General features: G+C 38.9%; 2 protein-coding genes and 1 long non-coding RNA gene across 5 annotated transcripts in view; all 3 read right to left on the bottom strand.

The window, feature by feature from the left end:
* LOC135573307 (gastrula zinc finger protein XlCGF57.1-like) overlaps nt 1–23750 on the bottom strand; it is a 103440-nt gene that overhangs the window by 39553 nt on the left and 40137 nt on the right. The window lies entirely within an intron of this gene.
* Nucleotides 1544–6259, bottom strand: LOC135562400 (zinc finger protein 135-like; the record flags this gene model as incomplete). The annotated part of the gene is made up of 1 exon (XM_065004802.1): nt 1544–6259. A coding segment is annotated over one exon (1182 nt), but the record flags the coding sequence as incomplete, so codon positions are not given.
* On the bottom strand, nt 6299–19000 carry LOC135573347 (uncharacterized). The gene is made up of 3 exons (XR_010464674.1): nt 18917–19000; nt 13362–13589; nt 6299–6505 (listed from the first exon to the last, which is right to left on the bottom strand). It is a non-coding gene; the product is annotated as an uncharacterized LOC135573347 (long non-coding RNA).

The following is a 23750-nucleotide window of genomic DNA, read 5'->3' as shown; positions in this document are numbered from 1 at the left end:
ATCATTAGTCATTTAGGTCAACATTGGATCATTCAGAGATCCTCACTGAACTTCTGGAGAGAGTTTGCTGCACTGAAAGTAAAGGGGCTGAATAATTTTGCACGCCCAATTTTTCAGTTTTTGATTTGTTAAAAAAGTTAGAAATATCCAATACATGTCGTTCCACTTCATGATTGTGTCCCACTTGTTGTTGATTCTTCACAAAAAAATACAGTTTTATATTTTTATGTTTGAAGCCTGAAATGTGGCAAAAGGTCGCAAAGTTCAAGGGGGCCGAACACTTTCGCAAGGCACTGTATATGATGTTAGACAATGTGTACATAAAGTTGTACAATGTTTACAATCTTAAATCGTATGTCAAATCAATGTTTGCATTTTTAGCGCAACAGGTCCACATTTTAAAGTAGTTACAAGGAACAACAGTCATTTATTTATACGTCTCTAATTTAACAGAAAAATAGGCCCCTTCCAATAATGTTCTATTTTGGTTTTGTTGAAGTCCTTCTTTGTCATCCCCAGACAAGCTAAATGAAACCATCTCTGGCACACAGAGCGTTCTATCTGCAGTATTAAAAACATAAAACAGGGTTATGTTGATTTACATGTAAATAACAGTTCTGGAATACCCAAATTATGTTACTGGCCTTTGCAATTAGGAACATTTTCAAATTGAATTGGATTTTTGTTCAATTGCAAAATTGACTTTAAAGGACATGCATTTGACCAGAACCCTGACAGAAGCACACATAAATGAGGTGCTAATCATCGTTAAGTATTCAAGCAATATAAATGTTGTAATATCAAACATTACAAGAATGGCATCTCATAGATTTGATATATTTCTATCAAATCAAAATTGGAATTTGTATTCAAAACTAAGGTTGTAAAAATATGCTAGACATTTATAGAATAAATCATATATAGTTTGATGATTCTGTGATAAAGGGTGAATTGGTTATTGATTTAAACAGCTTTACATTGTATTTAAGATGTTATATGTTTCAATCAAATCAAAACTGGAATTTTAAATTCAAAACAAAGGTTGTAAAAGTATGCTAGACATTTATAGAATAAACCATATCTATTTTTATATCTCTGTGACAATCATTGAATTAGTTACAGATTTTTATAACTATTTATGGCTTTTTTGCTAATGTCAGAATGTGTGAATATAAAACCAACTTTACCTCGGAAGTAGGCAGAAGTAGGCAGTTGTTCTTCCAACAACAGTAAAACTGATTGACTTTCTTCCTTCTTTCCATCTACTACAGGGTTTAGTGCTCCAACTACTCATGGAATCTTCTGCTCAAGACGATGAACCTCAATATATAACAAAACTCCAGATAACATATTTAATAGGTGCCCTGCTCCGAAATTATATACACAATATAATAAAATATATTGATTTAAAAAAAAAATCGAATATCTTGTTAGATGTTCTGATATAGACAGAATGACTGAAGATTACCTGTAATTTCAAATCATTAGTTTACAATTTCACAACGGAATTAATTACAATTTATAACCGTCATGTCTCAAAACTGGGAGTAGCAGAAAGAGCATGTCATTCACCCGACATGTGTTCCTCAAGACAGTAACACAACGACACAAGGATAATTGTAAGCATCAACATTTTTGAAAACGTTAGGATTTTACATGGTTGTTATATTAATGATCAGTTTCCGTTAATGTCGCAAACTATATTTTCTCTAGGATAACATAAGCAACTCTGCCTGGATACTTGCATGCTAACTAACATTAACTCTAACTTAGCTGCTCTAGCCTACTATGGTCCTGTCCATCTATCCAGGGTAAACAAAGCGGCAATGTTGTGTATTGTATATACAGTATTTCACTAAAAACAGTTTAATTCATTTAATTATACACATGAGAAAAAAGGTTGCCCAGCACGAATTCATGTACAAACATTATTTTTCATTACATTCTTGTCATTTAGCAGATGTTTGTATCCAGAGCGACTTACAGGACAAATAAGAGTTAATTGGCTTGCTCAAGGGCACAATGACAGATTTTTCACCTAGTCGGCTCGGGATTCAAACCAGCGACCTTTCAGTTACTGGCCCAACACTCTTAACCACTGGCTACCTGCCACCAGATCAATTATATTCAATACAGTTATTCAAATACATTCATCATCAATGACTAAAATAATGAATCTAGTATTAAGATACAATTTAATAAATACAAGTAGTTGATTCATAGCCTGTTTATCATTAAACACAATTGTTTAGTAATATAAAATAATTCACCCAAACTAAAGCTGAAAACTGATCACCACAACATCTTTATCTGATATACACAGAGTGCACAAAACATTAGGAACACCTTCCAAATATTGAGTTGCACCCCCCTTTGTCCTCAGAACAGCCTCAAGTCGTCGGGGCATAGACTGTCCAAGGTGTTGAGAGTGTTCACAGGGATGCTGGCCCATGTTGACTCCAATGCTTCCCACAATTGTGTCAATGTGGCTGGGAGTGGATCTCTACTCCGAATAGCTCCTTCCATCTCCTCCCACAGATGAACAATTGGATTGAGATCTGGTGACTCGGAAGGCCACTGCAGTAAACTGAATTCATTGTCATGTTCTTGGAACCATTCCTGGACAAGCCTTGTGGCATGGGGGATAATCCTGCAAATCAATTTGCAGATGGATACACTGCTGCCGTGAAGGGATGCACCAGATTGGCAAGGATGCTTTAGATATCCTGTGGCATTCAAACATTGCTAAACTTTTATCAAGGGGCTCAATGTGTGCCCTGAAAACACACCCTACGCCCCATAGTCCTCCCATCATCATGAAAGAGCAGGAACCGGGATTCATCAGACCAGGCAATGTTTTTAAAATTCTCCAGTGTCCAGTGTTTTCATTCCTTAGCCCACTGCAACTGCAGTCTCTTGTTTTCTACTGAAAGTTAATGGGGATCCATAATAAATACACAAAAACAACACTATTTTGGATCATAGTTTTTCACCTGGATTCACCTGGTCACCTATGTCATGAAAAGAGCAGGTGTTGTTAATGTTTTGTGAACAGAGTATATAAAAAGAGTATGTTGTTTCTACCAGCTCATTCCCACAGAAAACTGCAGAGGCAAGTAGTACAACCCAGTCAACCATCAAACTCCATTTTGAGACATATCACAGAGGATATTCAACCCTAAGGGAATCTCAATATCTTTACAGTAGAAACTAACAAAACACATCAAAACTGACAAGGTACAAACTGGTCCGTAAAGTAAAGAAAGGCTAACATTCTATAACGCTCCCTTTCCTCTGTAAAGTTCTCTCATAGTAAGAAACTACAGTTGAAGTCAGAAGTTTACACACACCTTAGCCAAATACATTTAAACTCAGTTTGACAATTCCTGACATTTAATCCTAGTAAAAATGTCCTGTTTTAGGTCAGTTAGGATCACCACTTTATTTTAAGAATGTGAAATGTCAGAATAATAGTAGAAATAATGATTTATTTCAGTTTTTATTTCTTTCATCACATTCCCAGTGGGTCAGAAGTTTGCATATACTCAATTAGTATTTGGTAGCATCTCTTTAAATTGTTTCACTTGGGTCAAACATTTCAGGTAGCCTTCCACAAGCTTTCCACAATAAGTTGGGTGAATTTTGGCCCGTTCCCCCTGACAGAGCTGGTGTAACTGAGTCAGGTTTGTAGGCCTCCTTGCTTTTTCAGTTCTGCCCAAAAATGTTCTATAGGATTGAGGTCAGGGCTTTGTGATGGCCACTCCAATACCTTGACTTTGTTGTCCTTAAGCCATGTTGCCACAACATTGGAAGTATGCTTGGGGTCATTGTCCATTGGAAGACCCATTTGCGACCAAGCTTTAACTTCCTGACTGATGTCTTGAGATGTTGCTTCAATATATCCACATAATTTTCTATTTTGTGAAGTGCACCATTTCCTCCTGTAGCCACGCACCCCCACAACATGATGCTGCCACCCCCGTGCTTCACGGTTGGGATGGTGTTCTTCGGCTTGCAAGCCTCACCCTTTTTCCTCCAAACATAATGATAGTCATTATTGCCAAACAGTTATATTTTTGTTTTATCAGAACAGAGGAAATTTCTCAAAAAAGTACAATCTTTGTCCCCATGTGCAGTTGCAAACCATAGTCAGGGTTTGTATGGCTGTTTTGGAGCAGTGGCTTCTTCCTTGCTGAGCGGCCTTTCAGGTTATGCCGATATAGGACTCATTTGACTGTGGACAAAGATACTTTTGTACCCGTTTCCTCCAGCATCTTCACAAGGTCCTTTGCTGTATATTCATCTCTAGGTGACAGATGGCTGCGTGGTCCCATGGTGTTTATACTTGCATACTATTTTTTGTACGAATGAACCTGTTACCTTCAGGCGTTTGGAAATTGCTCCCAAGGATGAACCAGACTTGTGGAGGTCTACAATAGTTTTTCTGGGGTCTTGGCTGATTTCTTTTGATTTTCCCATGATATCAAGCAAAGAGGCACTGAGTTTGAAGGTATGCCTTGAAATACGTCAACAGGTACACCTCCAATTGATTAAAATGATGTAAATTAGCCTATCAGAAGCTTCTAAAGCCATGAAATCATTTTCGGAAATTTTCCAAGCTATTTAAAGGCACAGTCAACTTAGTGTATGAAAACTTCTGACCCACTGGAATTGTAATACAGTGAATTATAAGTGATATAATCTGTCTGTAAACAATTGCTGGAAAAATGACTTGTGTCGTGTACAAAGTAGATGTCCTAACCGACTTGCCAAAACTATAGTTTGTTAACAAGAAATTTGTGGAGTGGTTGAAAAACGAGTTTTAATGACTCCAACCTAAGTATGTTAACTTCTGACTTCAACTGTATAGGATTACAATAGAGCATTCTACGCTTTCTTCATTTGATCCAATTCAACGTTGCCAAATATTTAATGACATGACAATTAAGTGGAGTGTCTAATCTTAGCTGGTCTGAGAGAACTGATGAGGCTTCTCTCCTTCATGTATACCTTGGTGTCTTTTGAAATGACCCAGTTGAGAGAAACTCTTTCCACAGTCAGAGCAGGAGTAAGGCTTCTATCCTGTGTGTATACGTTCATGTTGTTTTAAGCTGCCCAGTCGAGAGAAACTCGCCCCACAGTCAGAGCAGGAGTAAGGCTTCTCTCCTGTGTGTATACGTTCATGTTGTTTTAAGGTGCCCGGATGAGAGAAACTCACCCCACAGTCAGAGCAGTAGAAAGGCTTCTCTCCTGTGTGTATACGTTCATGTCTTTTTAAGTCACCCAGTTGAGAGAAACTCTTTCCACAGTCAGAGCAGGAGTAAGGCTTCTCTCCTGTGTGTGTTCTTTGATGAACTATTAACTCATTTGATGTTGTGAAGCATTTTACACAGTCAGAGCAGGAGTAAGGCTTCTCTCCTGTGTGTATACGTTCATGTTGTTTTAAGGTGCCCGGATGAGAGAAACTCGCCCCACAGTCAGAGCAGGAGTAAGGCTTCTCTCCTGTGTGCATACGTTCATGTTGTTTTAAGTTACCCAGTCGAGAGAAACTCTTTCCACAGTCAGAGCAGGAGTAAGGCTTCACTCCTGTGTGTGTACGTTCATGTTGTTTTAAGGTGCCCAGTCGAGAGAACCTTGCCCCACAGTCAGAGCAGAAGTAAGGCTTCTCTCCTGTGTGTGTTCTTTGGTGAACTTTTAGCTCAGTTGATGTTGTAAAGCATTTTACACAGTCAGAGCAGGAGTAAGGCTTCTCTCCTGTGTGTGTTCCATGATGAACTTTTAGCTCAGTTGATGTTTTGAAACATTTTACACAGTCAGAGCAGGAGTAAGGTTTCACTTCTGTATGTATACGTTCATGTCTTTTTAAGTGGCCCAGTTGAGAGAAACTCTTTCCACAGTCAGAGCAGAAGTAAGGCTTCTCTCCTGTGTGTATACGTTCATGTTGTTTTAAGGTGCCCAGTCGAGAGAAACTCGCCCCACAGACAGAGCAGGAGTAAGGCTTCTCTCCTGTGTGTGTTCTTTGGTGTACTATTAGCTCAGTTATTGTTGTGAAGCATTTTACACAGTCAGGGCAGGAGTAAGGCTTCTCTCCTGTGTGTATACGTTCATGTTGTTTTAAGTTGCCTAGTTGAGAGAACCTCGCCCCACAGTCAGAGCAGGAGTAAGGCTTCTCTCCTGTATGTGTTCTCTGATGAACTTTTAGCTCAGTTGATGTTGTGAAGCATTTTACACAGTCAGAGCAGGAGTAAGGTTTCACTCTCCATGTCTTTTTAAGTGTACAGTCAGAGCAGAAGTTCATGTTGTTTTAAGGTGCCCAGTCGAGAGAAACTCGCCCCACAGTCAGAGCAGGAGTAAGGCTTTTCTCCTGTGTGTATTTTTAGGTGTATTTTTAGTTTTGATAGAAGTGGGAAAATCTCCTCACAATGTGGGCAGTGGTGAGACCTCCTAGCTCTGTGATCTTCCTGATGTTGCTCTCTGGATGTAGAGAATGTCTCAACGTGGTCTCCTGTGTGAACAACACCAGAAGAACCAGTCAGTTGGTGTGATATTCATGTCAATCAAATGTATATTATGAAGCCCTTTTTACATCAGTTGTAACAAAGTGTTCTACAGAAACCCACCCAAATTCCCCAAAGAGCAAGCAATGCAGATGTAGAAGCACAGTGGCCACGAGAACTCCCCTAGAAAATAGGAACCTTGGAAGAAACAGAGAGGAACCAGGCTCAAAGGGGTGGCCAGACCTCTTCTGGCTGTACCGGGTGACATACAGTTGAAGTCAGAAGTTTACATACACTTAGGTTGGAGTCATTAAAACTCATTTTTCAACCACTCCACAAATTTCTTGTTAACAAACTATAGTTTTGGCAAGTCGGTTAGGGCATCTACTTTGTACATGACACAAGTAATTTTTCCAACAATTGTTTTCAGACAGATTATTTCACTTATAATTTTCTGTATCACAATTAGTGGGTCAGAAGTTTACACACACAAAGTTGACTGTACCTTTAAACAGCTTGGAAAATTCCAGAAAATGATGTCATGGCTTTAGAAGCTTCTGATAGGCTAATTTACATCATTTGAGTCAATTGGAGGTGTACCTGTGGATGTATTTTAAGGCCTACCTTGAAACTCTCTGCCTCTTTGCTTGACATCATGGGAAAATCAAAGGAAATCAGCCAAGACCTCACAAAACAAATTGTAGACCTCTACAAGTCTGGTTCATCCTTGGAAGAAATTTCAAAACGCCTGGGCGTTTGTACAACGTTCATCTGTACAAACAATAGTACGCAGGTATAAATAGCATGGGACCACGCAACCGTCATACCGCACAGGAAGGAGATGCGTTCGGTCTCCTAGAGATGAATGTACTTTGGTGCGAAAAGTGCAAATCAATCCCAGAACAACAGCAAAGGACCTTGTGAAGATGCTGGAGGAAACAGGTACAAAAGTATCTATATTCACAGTAGAAAGAGTCCTATATCAACATAACCTGAAAGGCCGCTCAGCAAGGAAGAAGCCACTGCTCCAAAACCACCATAAAAAAAAGCCAGACTACGGTTTGCAACTGCACATGGGGACAAAGATTGTACTTTTTGGAGAAATGTCCTCTGGTCTGATGAAACAAAAATGGAACTGTTTGGCCATAATGACCATCGTTATGTTTGGAGGAAAAAGGGGGGGGTTGCAAGCTGAAGAACACCATCCCAACCGTGAGGAACGGGGGTGGTAGCATCATGTTGTGGGAGTGCTTTGCTGCAAGAGGGGCCGGTGCACTTCACAAAATAGATGGCATCATGAGGGAGGAAAATTATGTGGATATACTGAAGCAACATCTCAAGACATCACAGTCAGGAAGTAAAAGCTTGTTCGCAAATGGGTCTTCCAAATGGACAATGACCCCAAGCATACTTCCAAAGTTGTGGCAAAATGGCTTAAGGACAACAAAGTCAAGGTATTGGAGTGGCCATCACAAAGCCCTGACCTCAAACCTATAGAACATTTTTGGGCAGAACTGAAAAGTGTGTGTGCGAGCAAGGAGGCCTACAAGCCTGACTCAGTTACACCAGCTCTGTCAGGAGGAATGGGCCAAAATTTACCCAACATATTGTGGGAAGTTTGTGGAAGGCTACCCGAAATGTTTGACCCAAGTTAAACAATTTAAAGGCAATGCTACCAAATACTAATTGAGTGTATGTAAACTTCTCACCCACTGGTAATGTGATGAAATAAATAAAAGCTGAAATAAATCATTCTCTCTATTATTATTCTGACATTTCACATTCTTAATATAAAGTGGTGATCCGAACTGACCTAAGACAGGGAATCTTTACTAGGATTAAATGTCAGGAATTGTGAAAAACTGAGTTTAAATGTATTTGGTGTATAAGGTGTATGTAAACTTCCGACTTCAACTGTATGTATTCATGTCAGTAGGCTGTGCAATACAAAAGGGGAATAAAACTATTCTAAAAGTGGGTAAGAGTTGAAAGCTAAAAAGAGTCAAAAGTCATGAAAATGTTGTTATATCATCCTCCACTCACTATCACAAGGGTTAGTAACTACACAGACTAATTTCATAGAACATAAAAAAAACTGGCAGTTTATCTACTTCACTTCTTTAGGCTATCCTCTGAGCACTCCAGATAGCTCAGTTAATAAAACAAATGCTGACAATACTGGTGTCATCCCTGCAAGACTCCGTAGCATGAAATAACATTACCTTCTCATTTAAACAGTTCACCATCAAACAGTTCTACTGCAACTTTTCATGCCCAGAGGGAAGTTGGAACGAACAACACAAGCTTTGTTGTGTAGTGTGGAGTTTCTCAGCGATGTCAGAACTACAGAATTCAACCTAGCAATAGACTGGGTCATGTCATGACTTGCCCTTTTGGGTGAGGATCATAGGCGCCAGATCCCATCACCCTTTCCCCTCCCCTCTTTCGCTCTGTCCCACCAGTTTTTTGGTCCCCTTAACATGTGTCTTGAGGTCGACATAAATTCTTACTGACTTCCCGGCATTGACCTGGAAATTCTCTGATGACGTCAGACTCATTCTGAACAGGTTGCAGCCTACCAGGATACTTGGTTTTCCTTCCCTTGGCATGCGCTTGTGTAAGCAAACATACAACGGACAACGGAACATTTAATGAGGATTTATGCTGGGATAACTTAAAACTTGTTAGGGATCGGTGTCCTGTCTACGGGATAGTTGTTACTCAATTAGCATAATGTGTTAACGTGTTTTTTAGCGGGGGGAATGTAGCTACATATAAGTGTCTTATATGGGCAGAAAGCTTAAATTAGTGTTAATCAAACTGCATTGTCCAATTTACAGTAGCTATTACAGCGACAAAATGCCATTCTATTGTTTGAGGAGAGTGCAGAACAACAAAACACTATTTTCACCCCGACAGGTTTGATACATTCACATCTGAAGGTAAAATATTGACTTACATTCCGAAATCTTGCTCTGATTTGTCATCCAAAGGGTCCCAGAGATAACACGTAGTGTTGTTTGGTTAGATAAAATCATTTTTCATATCCTAAAAAAGGTCCATGTAGCATGCACGATCGATTTTGTATTTCCACTCATTCAACTTGCAAAGAAGGAAATCTGTGAAAATCAAACGCTAAAACGTTGTTTCAACCAGTCAAATTACATTTGTGCTTATTCCTCAGACACTCGAGAAAGTGACCAGCCTTTGTTAGATCAGTCTGCATTCAGTCAATCCACTGGGAAAACAGTTTTAGCCAGGATGGCATCATGGCCATACGGCATCATTGCAAGCCGATGACACGGTTGGTGTTCACTTGATTGACTGTGTCTTTGTCAAATTACCACCTATCGTTTTGAAACCAAGCTAGCTAGATAGCCAATAAGCTGTGCTTTACGAGAGCAGGTGGAAACCCTTTGTCCGTCACACAATATTTCAGCTAACCTAGCACGCCAGGAGGCTAGTTCCGTTTGGACATGTCAAAGCGCGTTACACATATCTGTGAGTTATGAAAATGAAGTGTTTTGCAAATTTTGAACTTACAATATGGCTACTAATACTGGAAAAGCTAAATAAAAATCCAGGTATACAGATTGTGGACGATATTCTAGCAGAAATCTATCGGGAAAAGAGACGCTAACGTTACCTGAGACTGGTAAGTGAAATACGAGTCTTTATATTGTAAATCCAAAAGCCACAACATGTCAAAGTCAACAATACACATTGGGCTCCCGACTGGCGCAGTGGTCTAACACACTGCAGTACCTGGTTTGAATCTAGGCTGCATCACATCCGGCTGTGATTGGGAGTCCCATAGGACAGGGCACAATTGGCCCAGCGTCTGGGTTTGGCCGGGGTAGGCGTCATTGTAAATAAGAATTTGTACTGACTTGCCTAGTTAAATAAAGTTTCATATAAAAAATAAACAAATAATTGGTCCACACTTCACCAGTGTTCTTCACTCTATATAATATATGTTTATAGATGTGTTGTTGTATATTTGATGTAATGCTAAAATAAAGGTTCAATAAAATAAGCTCTAAACTTGAATTCTTACTGATTTTTTTTTCGTGTGGTAAAGACTGACTTCAAAGAGACCACATTCAAGTCCTCCATCCCCCACTTAGTCTGACTACTGCTCTCTCTGGCTCCACAACACACCCCGCCCGGCCATCTAGAGGTGTGAATACCCAGCCAGCCTATAAGTAGAGGATGGTAAGTGCTTTACAGCAGAAAGAGACTTGGGACCAGCAGCACAATATTATGTAGAGGGTCTAAATACTGTAATTATAAATAGTGTGTACCTTTTTTTGTTTGTTTGTTTTTTACATTGTGTGTGGTTTGTGGTGTGTTCACTTATGACATTAGATCAGTGTTGGCTGCTAACTTGGCCCTTATCTTAAATATTTCACTTCTGTTTGAAGGTCAATAAATTGGTTGAAATTGTAAAAAGTATATATTTTTCCATATATAGACACACCCTATGTTTGAATAAAATCCACTATTATGTAGGCTACTGAGCTTGTCTGATGCTTTAAGCACTGCAATTAAAAATCAAAACACACAAATGACAAAAGAGGGAGCCAGAGATCAATATAGCCTAACCAGAAAAAAAAACTGTTCCAGACCCCACCCTTCTCCTCCCCACTGCTGCTGTTCTCCGCAGATTATGCCGTTACTCTCCTGAAGTTGCTGGTAACAGGCTACACCAGCGGTCGGCAACCTTTTCCATTTGGAGTGCCAGGGTATCGTACCATTTCTACTGATCTGCGTGCCCGTTATGATTTTCGTCTGCACATTTTCGTGGAACGGTTTCATTTAATTTACAAGTCTTTATATCTCAAATCAATGTCATGTAAATAGATTATAACTATATTAAAATTATGCAATTCTAAAAGTAACTTATATTGCCATTGTCAATGTGTAAAGATAGCTACTTCCATTGTCAATATGTAAAGACAGCCTACATAAAGCCAACAATAGAAACACTGCAGCCTGCATGTAGAACATATTTCTTATGAAAATAAATATTCTATAAATCACATTGGCTATGCATGGCCTGACTGCAAGGAACTTTAAACATTGTATCTTCTATTAATTTGGTCTGGCCTGTGCTAGCAAACTTGCAACATTGTATAAAATATTCTGGGCCCTCAGGAAAAGGTGCAACACTCGCTCACCATGAAACATTCTTAGTTTAATTAATGATGTGTATGTGTAATTATGTGTGATTAATTAGGTATTTAGTAAATAAATAATTAAACCCAATTTTGTATTGCTGATTCAACTTGTTAGCCTGGGTTTGTGAAGATAACCAAGAATTTACAACTTTCAGATGAGACTGAATTAAGGTGACGATTAATATTGACTGCTATTGATGTAACATATTACCAGGTCTTTAAGAGTTTATTCGGAAGATAACAGCTCTATAAATATTATTTTGTGGTGCCCCGACTCTCTAGTTAATTACATTTACATGATTACCTCAATCAGGTAATATTAATTACGGAGAAATTATTTTATAGAAAAGCATGTCATATCACTTAATCCGGCATAGCCAAAGACACGACACCACCATGCTTGACTTTTGGGGATAAGGTTATTTTGGCGGTAGGCAGTGTTGATTTGGACCCATCAATCCAGAGAATGGACTTCCAGAAATCTTCAGGTTTGTCCAGGTGGTCTCTGGCAAAGTTAAGACGGGCAGTTTGGTTCTTGTGTGACAGCAGAGGCTTCTTCCTAGCAACCCTCCCATTTGGATTCAGTGTTCTTACTGTTGAAGCACAGTTACCTGAGATGCAGCAAGGGAGGTTTGCAAATCTCTAGATGTTATGTTTGGGTTGGCTTTTACCTGATTTATTATTGTTCTTGTGGCTCTTGGGGATATTTTGGAAGGGTGTCTGTCCACTTCTAGGCCGAGTTGCTGTCATGTTAAATGCTTTCCATACATAAATTGTTTACCTCACAGTGAACTGAAGGAGCTCAAATCTTTTTGAGATGATATTATAGCCTTCCCCAGACTGATGTGTTCCAACTACCCTTGTCCTGTTGTCCTCTGAGATCTCCTTTCCTCTCGGCATGGTGTGCTTTGCAGTCACCTGGATGGGTAACACAAAACTGACCAGGTTTCTTACCTCTGTCAGAGTCCCGCACAAACTCTTTCCTAACGATCTCTCCTTTGATTGGTTAATTTGGTACCCAATTATTTACCCACCTGAATCTACTTAGCTACTTGATTTAACCAATGCAACTTGGGGTTCACATATTTTTGCACCTGCACTAATTCCTTTTTAATATTATTTTTCCACTTCACACATGATTTCCTCTACACCAACATATGGTATTGGTATTAATAAACCTGTCATGTCAGATCAAAAGACTGGTTCTGATTAAATGAAGATTTCATGGTAAAAATTTAAAAATCTCTAATTGCACAAGAGGTTCACAGACTTTCAAGCAGCACTGTATATATTTGCCACTACTCGACTAAAAAAAGCTTGGTCGACCAACATCTATCCACCAAACAATCGACCAGTTGACTAAATGGGGTCAGCTCTAAAAGCTGTTCAACAGTTGAGGGCAAAAAAATGGGCATAAGGGGTGAATATTATGAGTCATAATCAATTATCATCCTCCACTCACTATCACAACGGTTAGTAACTACAGACTAATTTCATAGAACTTCAAAACACTGGCAGTTTATCTACTTCACTTCTTTAGTCTACTCTCTGATCACTCCAGATAGCTCAGTTGTTCAGGGATGTGTGATGTCAGAATTACAGAAGTCAACCTATCAATAGACTGGGTCATAACTTATGGAAGTCTAATTTATGAAGATAACTTATGGATAGAACCTGCTCTTACCATGATGAACAGATTTCCCAATCGTCTCCTCCTCTTCTTCATCTTTAATGTTGGCATTCAGCTCCAGTGTTTGACTGCAGTCTTCCAGCTTCACTGATGTCATCTCTGGATCCTGAGGCGCAAACTGGGCTCCACTGTCACAATCAGGACCCAGTGACCGTAGGTTTGGATTCAGTGTGGCAGGCTGGGTTTGTCCTCACTGTTGATGTTACAAACCTCAGATTTAATCTGAGTTGGCCAGTAGTAATAAAGAGAAACGGACACAAAAGTTAGTCTTAAATTCTGGCACTTTCTTTATTCTCAAACTATATTAGATCAGGTACCTAAGCATTGACAAACCATTCAATTCATTTCAAATTAGACAAGGTTCACACTATAAATTAGTCTACACAACGTAAATGCACAAAACCTATAGTAGATTTCCTAAATTCACACACAGAGCATTCAGAAAGTATTCAGACCCCTTGACTTCTCCACGTTTTGTTACGTTACAGCCTTATTATAAAATGGATTCAATTGTTTTCCCCCTCGCCAATCTACAGACGATACTCCATAATGACAAAGCAAAAAAATGTTTTTACAATTTTTTGCAAATGTATTAAAAATGTAACTGAGATATCACATTTACTTATGTATTCAGACCATTCACTCAGTACTTATTTGAAGCAACTTTGGCAGCGATTACAGCCTCAAGTCGTCTTGTGTATGACGCTACAAGCGTGGCACTAGAGGTCGACTGACTAATCGGCATGGCCGAATAATTACGGCCGATTTCAAGTTTTCATTACAATTCTAATCGGCATTTTTGGACTGATTACATTGCATTCCACAAGGGAACTGCGTGGCAGGCTGACTACCTGTTACACGAGTGCAGCAAGGAGCCAAGGTAAGTTGCTAGCTAGCATTAAACTTATTTTATAAAAACCAATCAACCTTCACATAATCACAAGTTAACTACACATGGTTGATGATATTACTAGGTTAACTAGTTTGTCCTGCGTGGCATATAATCAACGCGGTACCTGTTAATTATCATCGAATTACAGCCTACTTCGCCAAATGGGGGATGATTTAATTAACATAAGCTCATTTGCGACAAAAGCACAATCGTTGCACGAATGTACCTAACCATAAACATCAATGCCTTTCTTAAAATCAATGCCAGAAGTCTGTTTTTTTAAACCTGCATATTTAGTTAAAATAAATTAATGTTAGCAGGCAATACTAACTAGGGAAATTGTGTCACTTCTCTTGCGTTCATTGCACGCAGGGCCGTTTGGGCCGTCTGGCTCGTTGCAAACTAATTTGCGAGAATTTTACATAATTATGACTTAACATTGAAGGTTGTTCAATGTAACAGCAATATTTAGACTTAGGGATGCCGCCCGTTCGATAAAATACGGAACGGTTTCGTATTTCACAAAGAATAAACGTTTTGTTTTCGAAATTATCGTTTCCGGATTTTACCATATTAATGACCAACGGCTTGCATTTCTGTGTTTATTATAATTAAGTCTATGATTTGATAGGTCAGTCTGACTGAGCGGTGGTAGGCAGCAGCAGGCTCATAAGCATTCATTCAAACTTTACTACGTTTGCCAGCAGTTAGCAATGCTTGCTTCACAGCGCTGTTAATGACATCAAGCCTATCAACTCCTGAGATTAGGCTGGCAATACTAAAGTGCCTATTAGAACATCCAATAGTCAAAGGTGTATGAAATACAAATGGTATAGAGAGAAATAGTCAACGCTTCATAATTCTTACAATAACTACAACCTAAAACTTCTTAACTGGGAATATTGAACCACCAGCTTTCATATGTTCTCATGTTCTGAGCAAGGAACTTAAACATTAGCTTTTTTACATGGCACATATTGCAATTTTACTTTCTTCTCCAACAAAGTGTTTTTGCATTATTTAAACAACATTGAGCATGTTTCATTATGTAGTTGAGACTAAATATATTTTATTTATGTATTATATGAAGTTAAAAGTGTTCATTGTTCATTCATTATTGTTGTAATTGTCATTATTACTTATATATATATATATTTTTTTTTAAATTAAAAATAATAATAATAATTGTCCGATTAATCTATATCGGCTTTTTTTGGCCCTCCAATAATCGGTATCGGCGTTAAACTCATAATCGGTCGCACACCTGTATTTGGGGAGTTTCTCTCATTCTTCTCTGCATTTCCTCTCAAGCTCTGTCAGGTTGGATGGTGAGCGTCGCTAAACATCTATTTTCAGGTCTCTCCAGGGATGTTCGATCTGGTTGTGTTGTCTTGGCTGTGTGCTTAGGGTCATTGTCCTGTTGGAAGGTGAACCTTCACCCCAGTCTGAGGACCTTGGAAGGTTTTCATTAAGAATCTCTTTGTAATTTGCTCCATTCATTTTCCCCTCGATCCTGTCTCCCAGTCCCTGCCGCTGAAAAACATCCCCACAGCATGATGATGCCACCACCATGCTTCACTGTAGGGATGGTGTCAGGTTTTCTCCAGATGTGTTTCATCAGACCAGAGAATATTATTTCTCATGGTCAGAGACCTTTAGTTGTCGTTTGGCAAACTCCAAGTGGTCTGTCATGTGCCTTTTACTGAGGTCATGTGCCTTTTACTGAGGTCATGTGCCTTTTATTAAGGAGTGGCTTCCATCTGGACACGCTACCATAAAGTGCTGACTGGTGAAGCCCTGCAGAGATGGTTGTCCTTCTGGAAGGTTCTCCCATCTCCACAGAGGAACTCTGGAGCTCTGTCAGAGTGACCACTGGGTTCTTGGTCACCTCCCTGACAAAGGCCCTTCTACCCGATTATTCAGTTTGGCCGGGCGGTGAGCTCTAGGAAGAGTCAATCCTGTCTCAAAGCTCTACAGACAAATCATTTGACCTCATGGCTTGGTTTTTGCTCTGACATGCACTGTTAACTGTGGGACCTTATATAAACAGGCATGTGCCTTTCCAAATCATGTCCAATCAATTGAATTTACCACAGGTGGACAACAATCAAGTTGTAGAAACATGTCAAGGATGATCAATGGACACAGGATGCACCTGAGCTCAATTGTAAGTCTCATAGCAAAGGGTCCGAATACTTATGTAAATAAAGAGTTTGTTATTTTTGCAAACAAATCTAAAAATCTGTTTTCTCTTTGTCATTGTGGCATATTGTGTGTAGATTGAGGAAGAATGTAATTGAATCCATTTTAGAATAAGGCTAAAGTAACAAAATGTGGAAAAGGGGAAGGGGGCTGAATTCTTCCCGAATGCACTGTAAGGAACTGGCAACTCGTTCTCATTCTGAGAAATAAGGTTGGCCCCTTGATTTAACATCTGAACAAAGCGGACAGGCTAACAAGCTTTTCAAACAGTTGGAGACAGAAGGGTGTATTCATAACAATTCAACTGTTCAACCTTGTTATCTAACAAATGGATCCAAGTTGGCTAAACTTGAAATATAAAGATTAGCTGGCTAGTCACTAGCACGTGGGCTTGAGAGATTGTTGATGAGACCTGTGTTAATGTTCTATAATGCCTACAATAAGTTAGTCATTACTAGTTACATTTGTATTACAGAAAGGGTCAATTTAATAGACTTGAAAGCCAGATCAGTGATTATTAAAACAACAACACAAAAGCATGTTAAACTATTTTTATATAAAATAATAAATTATTAGTGGGTCTTATGGTTGTGGATGGCTTTTATTTAGCCTAGATATAACAACCACAAGCCCTGAATTCATTTGATTATTGACTGTTAGAAAGGCAGTGTATTTGACCTTTAATTGTACAACGCTTATTTAGAGAAAAACAAAATGTAGATATCTTGAATCGCCCAGAAGTTTGAAAAACTGAAGATACAGCTGTATGATATTTAGTCCATATCGCCCAGCCCTAATGGAGAACATTAGAGTAAAGTAGAGTACAATACAGTCCGTTATACTGTAATATACTCTGTACTGTTGTACTCTACTGAACTAACTGTTACTTTTCTTTCCTGTACTCTACTGTACTGTGCTTTCCAATCTTGTGAAGCAGTAGCTGTGTTTCCAATAAGTTATCCAGTGATTGTTTTTTGTTGACATGTAGAAAAAGTTTGAATAGAAAATAGATCAGACAATTGCCCACTAGGTTGTTTCCATTTAACTATCTTGTGCTGATAAAAACAGCTGTATGTAATGACGCACCTCGTACTGTCAAAATGATTCAGCAATCATCCTTTATTCAACAAACACTGTTTTCATCCTCATTTGTCAGAATAAAGAAACATTGACAAAAGAGATATCCACCCGTCAAACAGATAAAAATGTTGTCGAGCATTAAAACATTTCTCCTATATCTGCCGTTTCCATTACACATGTCGCAAATAACGTTTTTACCACATTGCTTAGTTGAATGCACCCGAGTCAATGAAAACCTGCCTAATGATGTCTGAGTGATTGGTTCAGATTTGGTCCTGTTTAATGTTTGGCTTTCAATTCTATTAAATTGACCCTTTCTGTTGCATTGGCTTTATTAGTCCTGGTTCCTGTGATTAATAAATGTGTCTATTTAAGCGCTGAATAGACCCATCAGCTACCCAACTTTATCAGGAGTTATCCTGAGCTGATTTGCAATGAGAATCAATGTGTTTACATAGTGGGAAATGTAGAAGTATCATTTTTTTGCTCTTGATAATAGTTTTCTGTTGGTGTCACAGAGTGCATGGGTGCACAATCCAACCCGATTCATAAGTGCATATATGAATGCACCCAATGCAAATGTGTGGTCTAATACCTCCACAGTGTGATTTCAACCTTTTTTTCTGGTTATTTTCAAACTTTTTAATTACATTTTTTTAACCTTTATTTAACAAGGCAAGTCAGTTAAAAGAACATATTCTTATTCACAATGACGACCAAGACCGGCCAAACCTGGACGCCGCTGGGCCAATTGTGCGCCGCCCTATGGGACTCAATAATGGAACTAATTCATTATTGTAATTCATTTTAAATTAAGTAACAACATTCAAATCATGTTTAGCGTTATCTAGTCCAAATATGGCATGATTGCACTATTTTGTATCGGTTTGCGTTACTTTCAATGAGGAACTTTTATTTTGAGGGGGAACCGCAAATCCCACTATTGTGGCTAATCGTTATTGTAGCTAACTTCACATAGGTAGGGACAATCGACTACCAGGGCTGTTTCCAGCAGGATGGAGACGTTGGCCACGATCAGAACAAATGTATTATGTAGAACAAACATGCCTCTGATTCCAAGGAATCATGTCAGTTCTATTCAGAGCACTTCAATCTGCAACTTTCCAAAACGTTTTTGTTCTGAACATCCCCAGGCAAAACCCACAGAGCTATATACGAGCCTGCAAAGCCTCCCAAATGAACGCGTGGTGGGCTCCGCATCGTGCGCGTTTAAAATATATTTTTTGCACGTTCTTCACTCAATCGGTTTGGCAACAAAACCTTTCCCAAACGTGATAATACCGTGACGGGTGTGTTATCTAGCATGCTATTACGTTATTTCGATATTAGACAGTTTAAACGTGCTATTACATACCTGTAGTAATAAAGAGAAATGGACAGCACAGTTTAAACGTTTTCTAAATTCTAAAGAATGGTGTGCGCCTACCGGAACTTCCTGTTCCCCACACTACCAAAGTGCAACAGAGACATCTACTGGATTGATGGACTAACTTCTGCTAAATCATGTAGAATATAAAAGTGAGATTGATTAGCTACACAAATAAAACTTGGTTTAAAAAACGAAAGGGGTGTCTGTTTAAGTGTACGTTTTCAACCCATTACATATGCATTGTAGATGATCTCTGTGGAAGGCCAAGACGATCATCAAGAACCTCAGCCACCAGAGCCACGGCCTGTTCACCCTGTTACCGTCTTGAAGGCGAAGACAGTACAGGTGCATCAAAGCTGGTACCAAGAGAATGAAACCGCTACTATCTCCAGGCCATAAAGACTGTTAAACAGTCATCCTTGATTTGATTTAGAGAATATTGGTGACAAGCAACTTGATTGTCCCAGTGTGTAGAGGTGTCATGACATGTATTGAGTAGATAAATACAGATATACAGTACCAGTCAAAAGTTTGGACACACCTACTCATTCCAGGGTTTCTTTAGTTTTCTTATTTTCTACATTGTATAATAATAGTGAAGACATGAAAACTATTAAAAAGCACATATGGAATCATGTAGTAACCAAAAAGGTGTTAAAAAAAATCAAAATATATTTTATATTTGAGATTCTTCAAAGTAGCCACCCTTTGACTTGATGACAGCTTTGCACACGCTTGGCATTCTCTCAACCAGCTTCACCTGGAATGCTTTTCCAACAGTCTTGAAGGAGTTCCCACATATGCTGAGCACTTGTTGGCTGCTGTTCCTTCACTCTGCGGTCTAACTCATCACAAACCATCTCAATAATGTGTTGAGGTAGATGATTGTGGAGGCCAGGTCATCTGATGCATCACTCCATCACTGTTCTTCTTGGTCAAATAGCCTTTACACAGCTATTCTTGTTGTTAATTTGAATGCCATGAATTAAACAAAAGCATATTTACCCCCAAAACTACAATGATTCAGTAGATCAATAAAGTTCCAGTACTCTAGCAGGTCTCACAGCTGCTTATGCTGACATAACATGTTAGTGAATAGGTCAGATTTAGCTTTGTGGTGCTCCTTTCAACTTCCTGTCTTGTTCAGCTTCAGAAAAACAGTAAATATGTCACTTGAAACATCGTGTTTTGGTAATTCCTTATACAAAAGAGAAGAGTTTAACGAGAACAAAAAAAATATGTTTTCAATTAAGTTATCCAAACATATTCATAATTAATTATTAAAATAACAAATCTAGTTTTAAAATACAATTCATTCAACAAAAAGTCTCCACCCAAACTAATGGTGAAAACTGATCATCACACCATCTCTATCTGATACATGTTGTGCCATCTCATTCTCACAGAAAACTGCAGAGGGAAGCAGTACCACCCAGTCAACCAGCCTCACAGAGGGTATTCAACCCTAAAGGAAAATCTAAGGTGCTCTAAATATCTCTACAGTAGAAGCTAAGAAAACACACCAACGGACCAGGTGCATACTGATCAGTAAAGTAAAGAGAGGCTAACATTCTATAACACTCCCTTTCCTCTGCACAGTTCTCTCTCAGTGAGAAACAATATGATTACAATAGTGTGTTACAATTTACTGAGAATTAAGTGATGGAATGATTTTAATCTTCACTAGTCAGAGAACAGATGAGGTTTCTCACATTTATGTACATGTTGGTGTCTTTTTAAGTGGCCATGTTGAGAGAAAGTCTTCCAACGGTCAGAGCAGGAGTAAAGCTTCTCTCCTGTGTGTATGCTTTGAAGTGTTCTTATGTTGCTCTGCTGAGAGAAAATATTCTCACAGTCAGAACAGGAGTAGGGCTTCTCTCCAGTGTTGAACTGTCAGATCCCTTGATATTTTGCCGGGTCTTCCCACAGTCAGAGCAGGGATACAGATTCTCTCCTGTGTCTATGTTTGGGTGTATTTTTAGCTTTGATAGAATTGGGAAAATCTCCTCAATGTGGGCAGTGGTGAGACTTCTTAGCTCTGGGATCTTCCTGCTGTTGCTCTCTGGATGTAGAGAATGTGTCAACATGGTCTCATGTGTGAACAACATCAGAAGAACCAGTCAGTTGGTGTGATACACGTCAATCAAATGTATTTTATAAAGCCCTTTTTACATCTGCAGTTGTCATTAAGTGCTTTACAGATACCCTAACATAACATATCAGGCGTAAAATAAACACCACAAGCTTGCGGTTTTCAGGCTTTGACTTCCTCTCTGCCTTTTCCCTGACAAACGGATGCTTCCGGTGTTCGTTGACTCCGCTGAGGGTGCAGGTACGGAGACCAAAACCCCAAAGAGCAATGCAGAAGCACAGTGGTAGTAAAAACTCCCTAGAAGGAAGGAACCTAGGAGTAAACCTAGACAGGAACCAGGCTCCAAGCAGTGGCCGGGCTCTAGCTGGGCCACTCAAGGACATTACGAGAATTGTCCAGAAGCCACTCCTGCGTTGTCTTGGCTGTGTGTTTAGGGTCGTTGTCCCGTTGGCAGGTGAACCTTCACCCCAGTCTGATGTCCTGAGCGCTCTGGAGCAGGTTTTCATCAAGAATCTCTCTGACATCTACTGTCAACTTTGGGACCTGAAATAGACAGGTGTGTGCCTTTCCAAATCATGTCCAATCAATTGAATTTACCACAGCTGGACTCCAATCAAGTTGTAGAAACATCTCAAGGATAATCAATGGAAACAGGATGCACCAGAGCTCAATTTCAAGTCTGATAGCAAAGGGTCTGAATACTTATGTAAATAAGTATTTCTGTTTAAATGTGTTTTTTGTTGTTGTAAACATTACTAAAAACGTGTTTTCATTGGTATTATGGGATATTGTGTGTAGATTGCTGAGGAAAACGTTTTATTTAATACATTTTGGAATAAGGCTATAAAGTAACAAAATGTGGAAAAAGTTAAAGGGGTCTAAATACTTTCCAAAGCACTGTAGCTAATTTAGAAAAACGGGATTGTCTTCTTGTCCTCCTTTTTAATGTTACAAATAACAATGGAAATCAATAACTCTGTCTCTGTTGTCATATGTTTCTTTCTGGTAAGCCTTTCCCATCCTGGAGTCTGAGACCTTGTGGAAATTTGTGGTAGAGAATAATGTATGACAATTTAGACACTACATTACCCTATAGTAGTTATCATCATCATGCTTTCCATGGTTTAAGCATATAGCTAGCTATGCCTTGCTAACTAGTTATTGTGTTGTCCAGCTAGCTATAAAAGTGCATGCTAACACGAAAGATTTGTATAACTTACCCAAGATTGACCACACCCTGTTGTTTCCAATGGGTGACTTTTATTGTGAAGGCGAGCCGTAAATTCCACTAATGTGGATAATCGTTATTGTGGCTAGCTTCACACAAAGGTGAGCCCAGCTAGCTAGCCAGTAGCGACCATATCATAGCTATTTGTCAGCTTCAGGTTAGGAAACTTAGCAGTAGCTAGTCAACTACAGTAGCTAGTCAAGGTTAGAAAGCTACCTAGCTAATAAAAAGAAAACTCAACATGCTACATGGAAAGTATATTCTGCACAATGCGATATGGTAACTAGTTAGCAGGCCTAACAATAACGCAAACGTTTGCTAGCTACAGTTATGGCACTGCAGTTAGCTAGCAGGCCAAAATGCTAGCTAACGTCCTATGCTAAATCGTTCAGCAGAATTCATGTATCCCCAAAAGAAAACTACACAAATTGCATGTTAAACGTACCTTTCTCTCTCCTGTCTTTACGTTTCTGTCTCACCTGTAACACTTTTTTTCGCGTCAATCTATAGTATCATGTCAAAATTTTGCACACTGACCTTTTCGACTCCTGTTCTAAAGAAAATAATAATATTTTTACTCAATACATTTTCCATGACACCCAAAAGTACTCATTTCATTCCGAATGCTTAGCAGGACAGGAAAATGGTCCAATTCACCTTTACCAAGGGAACAACCCTGGTCATCCAGGTCGGTGGACTTACTAAACATAAATGCTTTGTTTGTCAATTGTCTTAGTGTTGGTGTGCCCCTGGCTATTAAATCATGTTTTGAATTTTTTGAATTGTAATTTATTTTGTTTACAATTGTGCCATATGGTTCGTTTAATATAAGGAATGTGAATAATATTTTTTACTTTTGATACTTAAGTATATTTAAAACCCTTATACTTTGACTCAAGTATTTTACTAGACGACTTTCACTTTTACAATTAAGGTATCTTTACTTTTACTGAAGTATAACAACTGGGTACTTTTCCCACCACTGGCTATTGGTTCCCTGTAATTACAAGTAGCACCCCACCAGATAGACTTCATTATTACTGGCCAAATCCTGTGTAACACCTAGTAATTACATTGTACTTGTGCAGATATTAAATATACTCTGTGTTGTACTAGTGTATTTGTTCTCCCACTTGGATGTCATTTTCACAAGCTTTAAATTGAGGGCCAGGTTGTCAGGGTCGGTAATGTACTGTATAGGTACACAATAATTACTCCTAAAGATGTACTTAATTTTAACTAGCTAAATCCTGTGTAAGAACTCGAAATTACATTGTATTTAGGCAAACATTACATGTGCTTTGAAAGTGTCGTATTCCTCATCTGGGATGAGACTCGTTTTAGATCTGTTTTTGTAAGCTCAACCAAGTAAACCCAGATGGTTTCAGTAATTATATCTATATTTATTTACCAGGTAAATTGACTGAGAACACATTCTCATTTACAGCAAGAACCTGGGGAATAGTTACAGTGGAGAGGAGGGGGGATGAATGAGCCAA

Source organism: Oncorhynchus nerka, linkage group LG2 (genome assembly GCF_034236695.1).
Source record: "Oncorhynchus nerka isolate Pitt River linkage group LG2, Oner_Uvic_2.0, whole genome shotgun sequence".
Taxonomy (NCBI): Eukaryota; Metazoa; Chordata; class Actinopteri; order Salmoniformes; family Salmonidae; genus Oncorhynchus; species Oncorhynchus nerka.
Note: the sequence above shows the minus strand (reverse complement) of the source record. Positions and strands in the feature narration are given on the sequence as shown.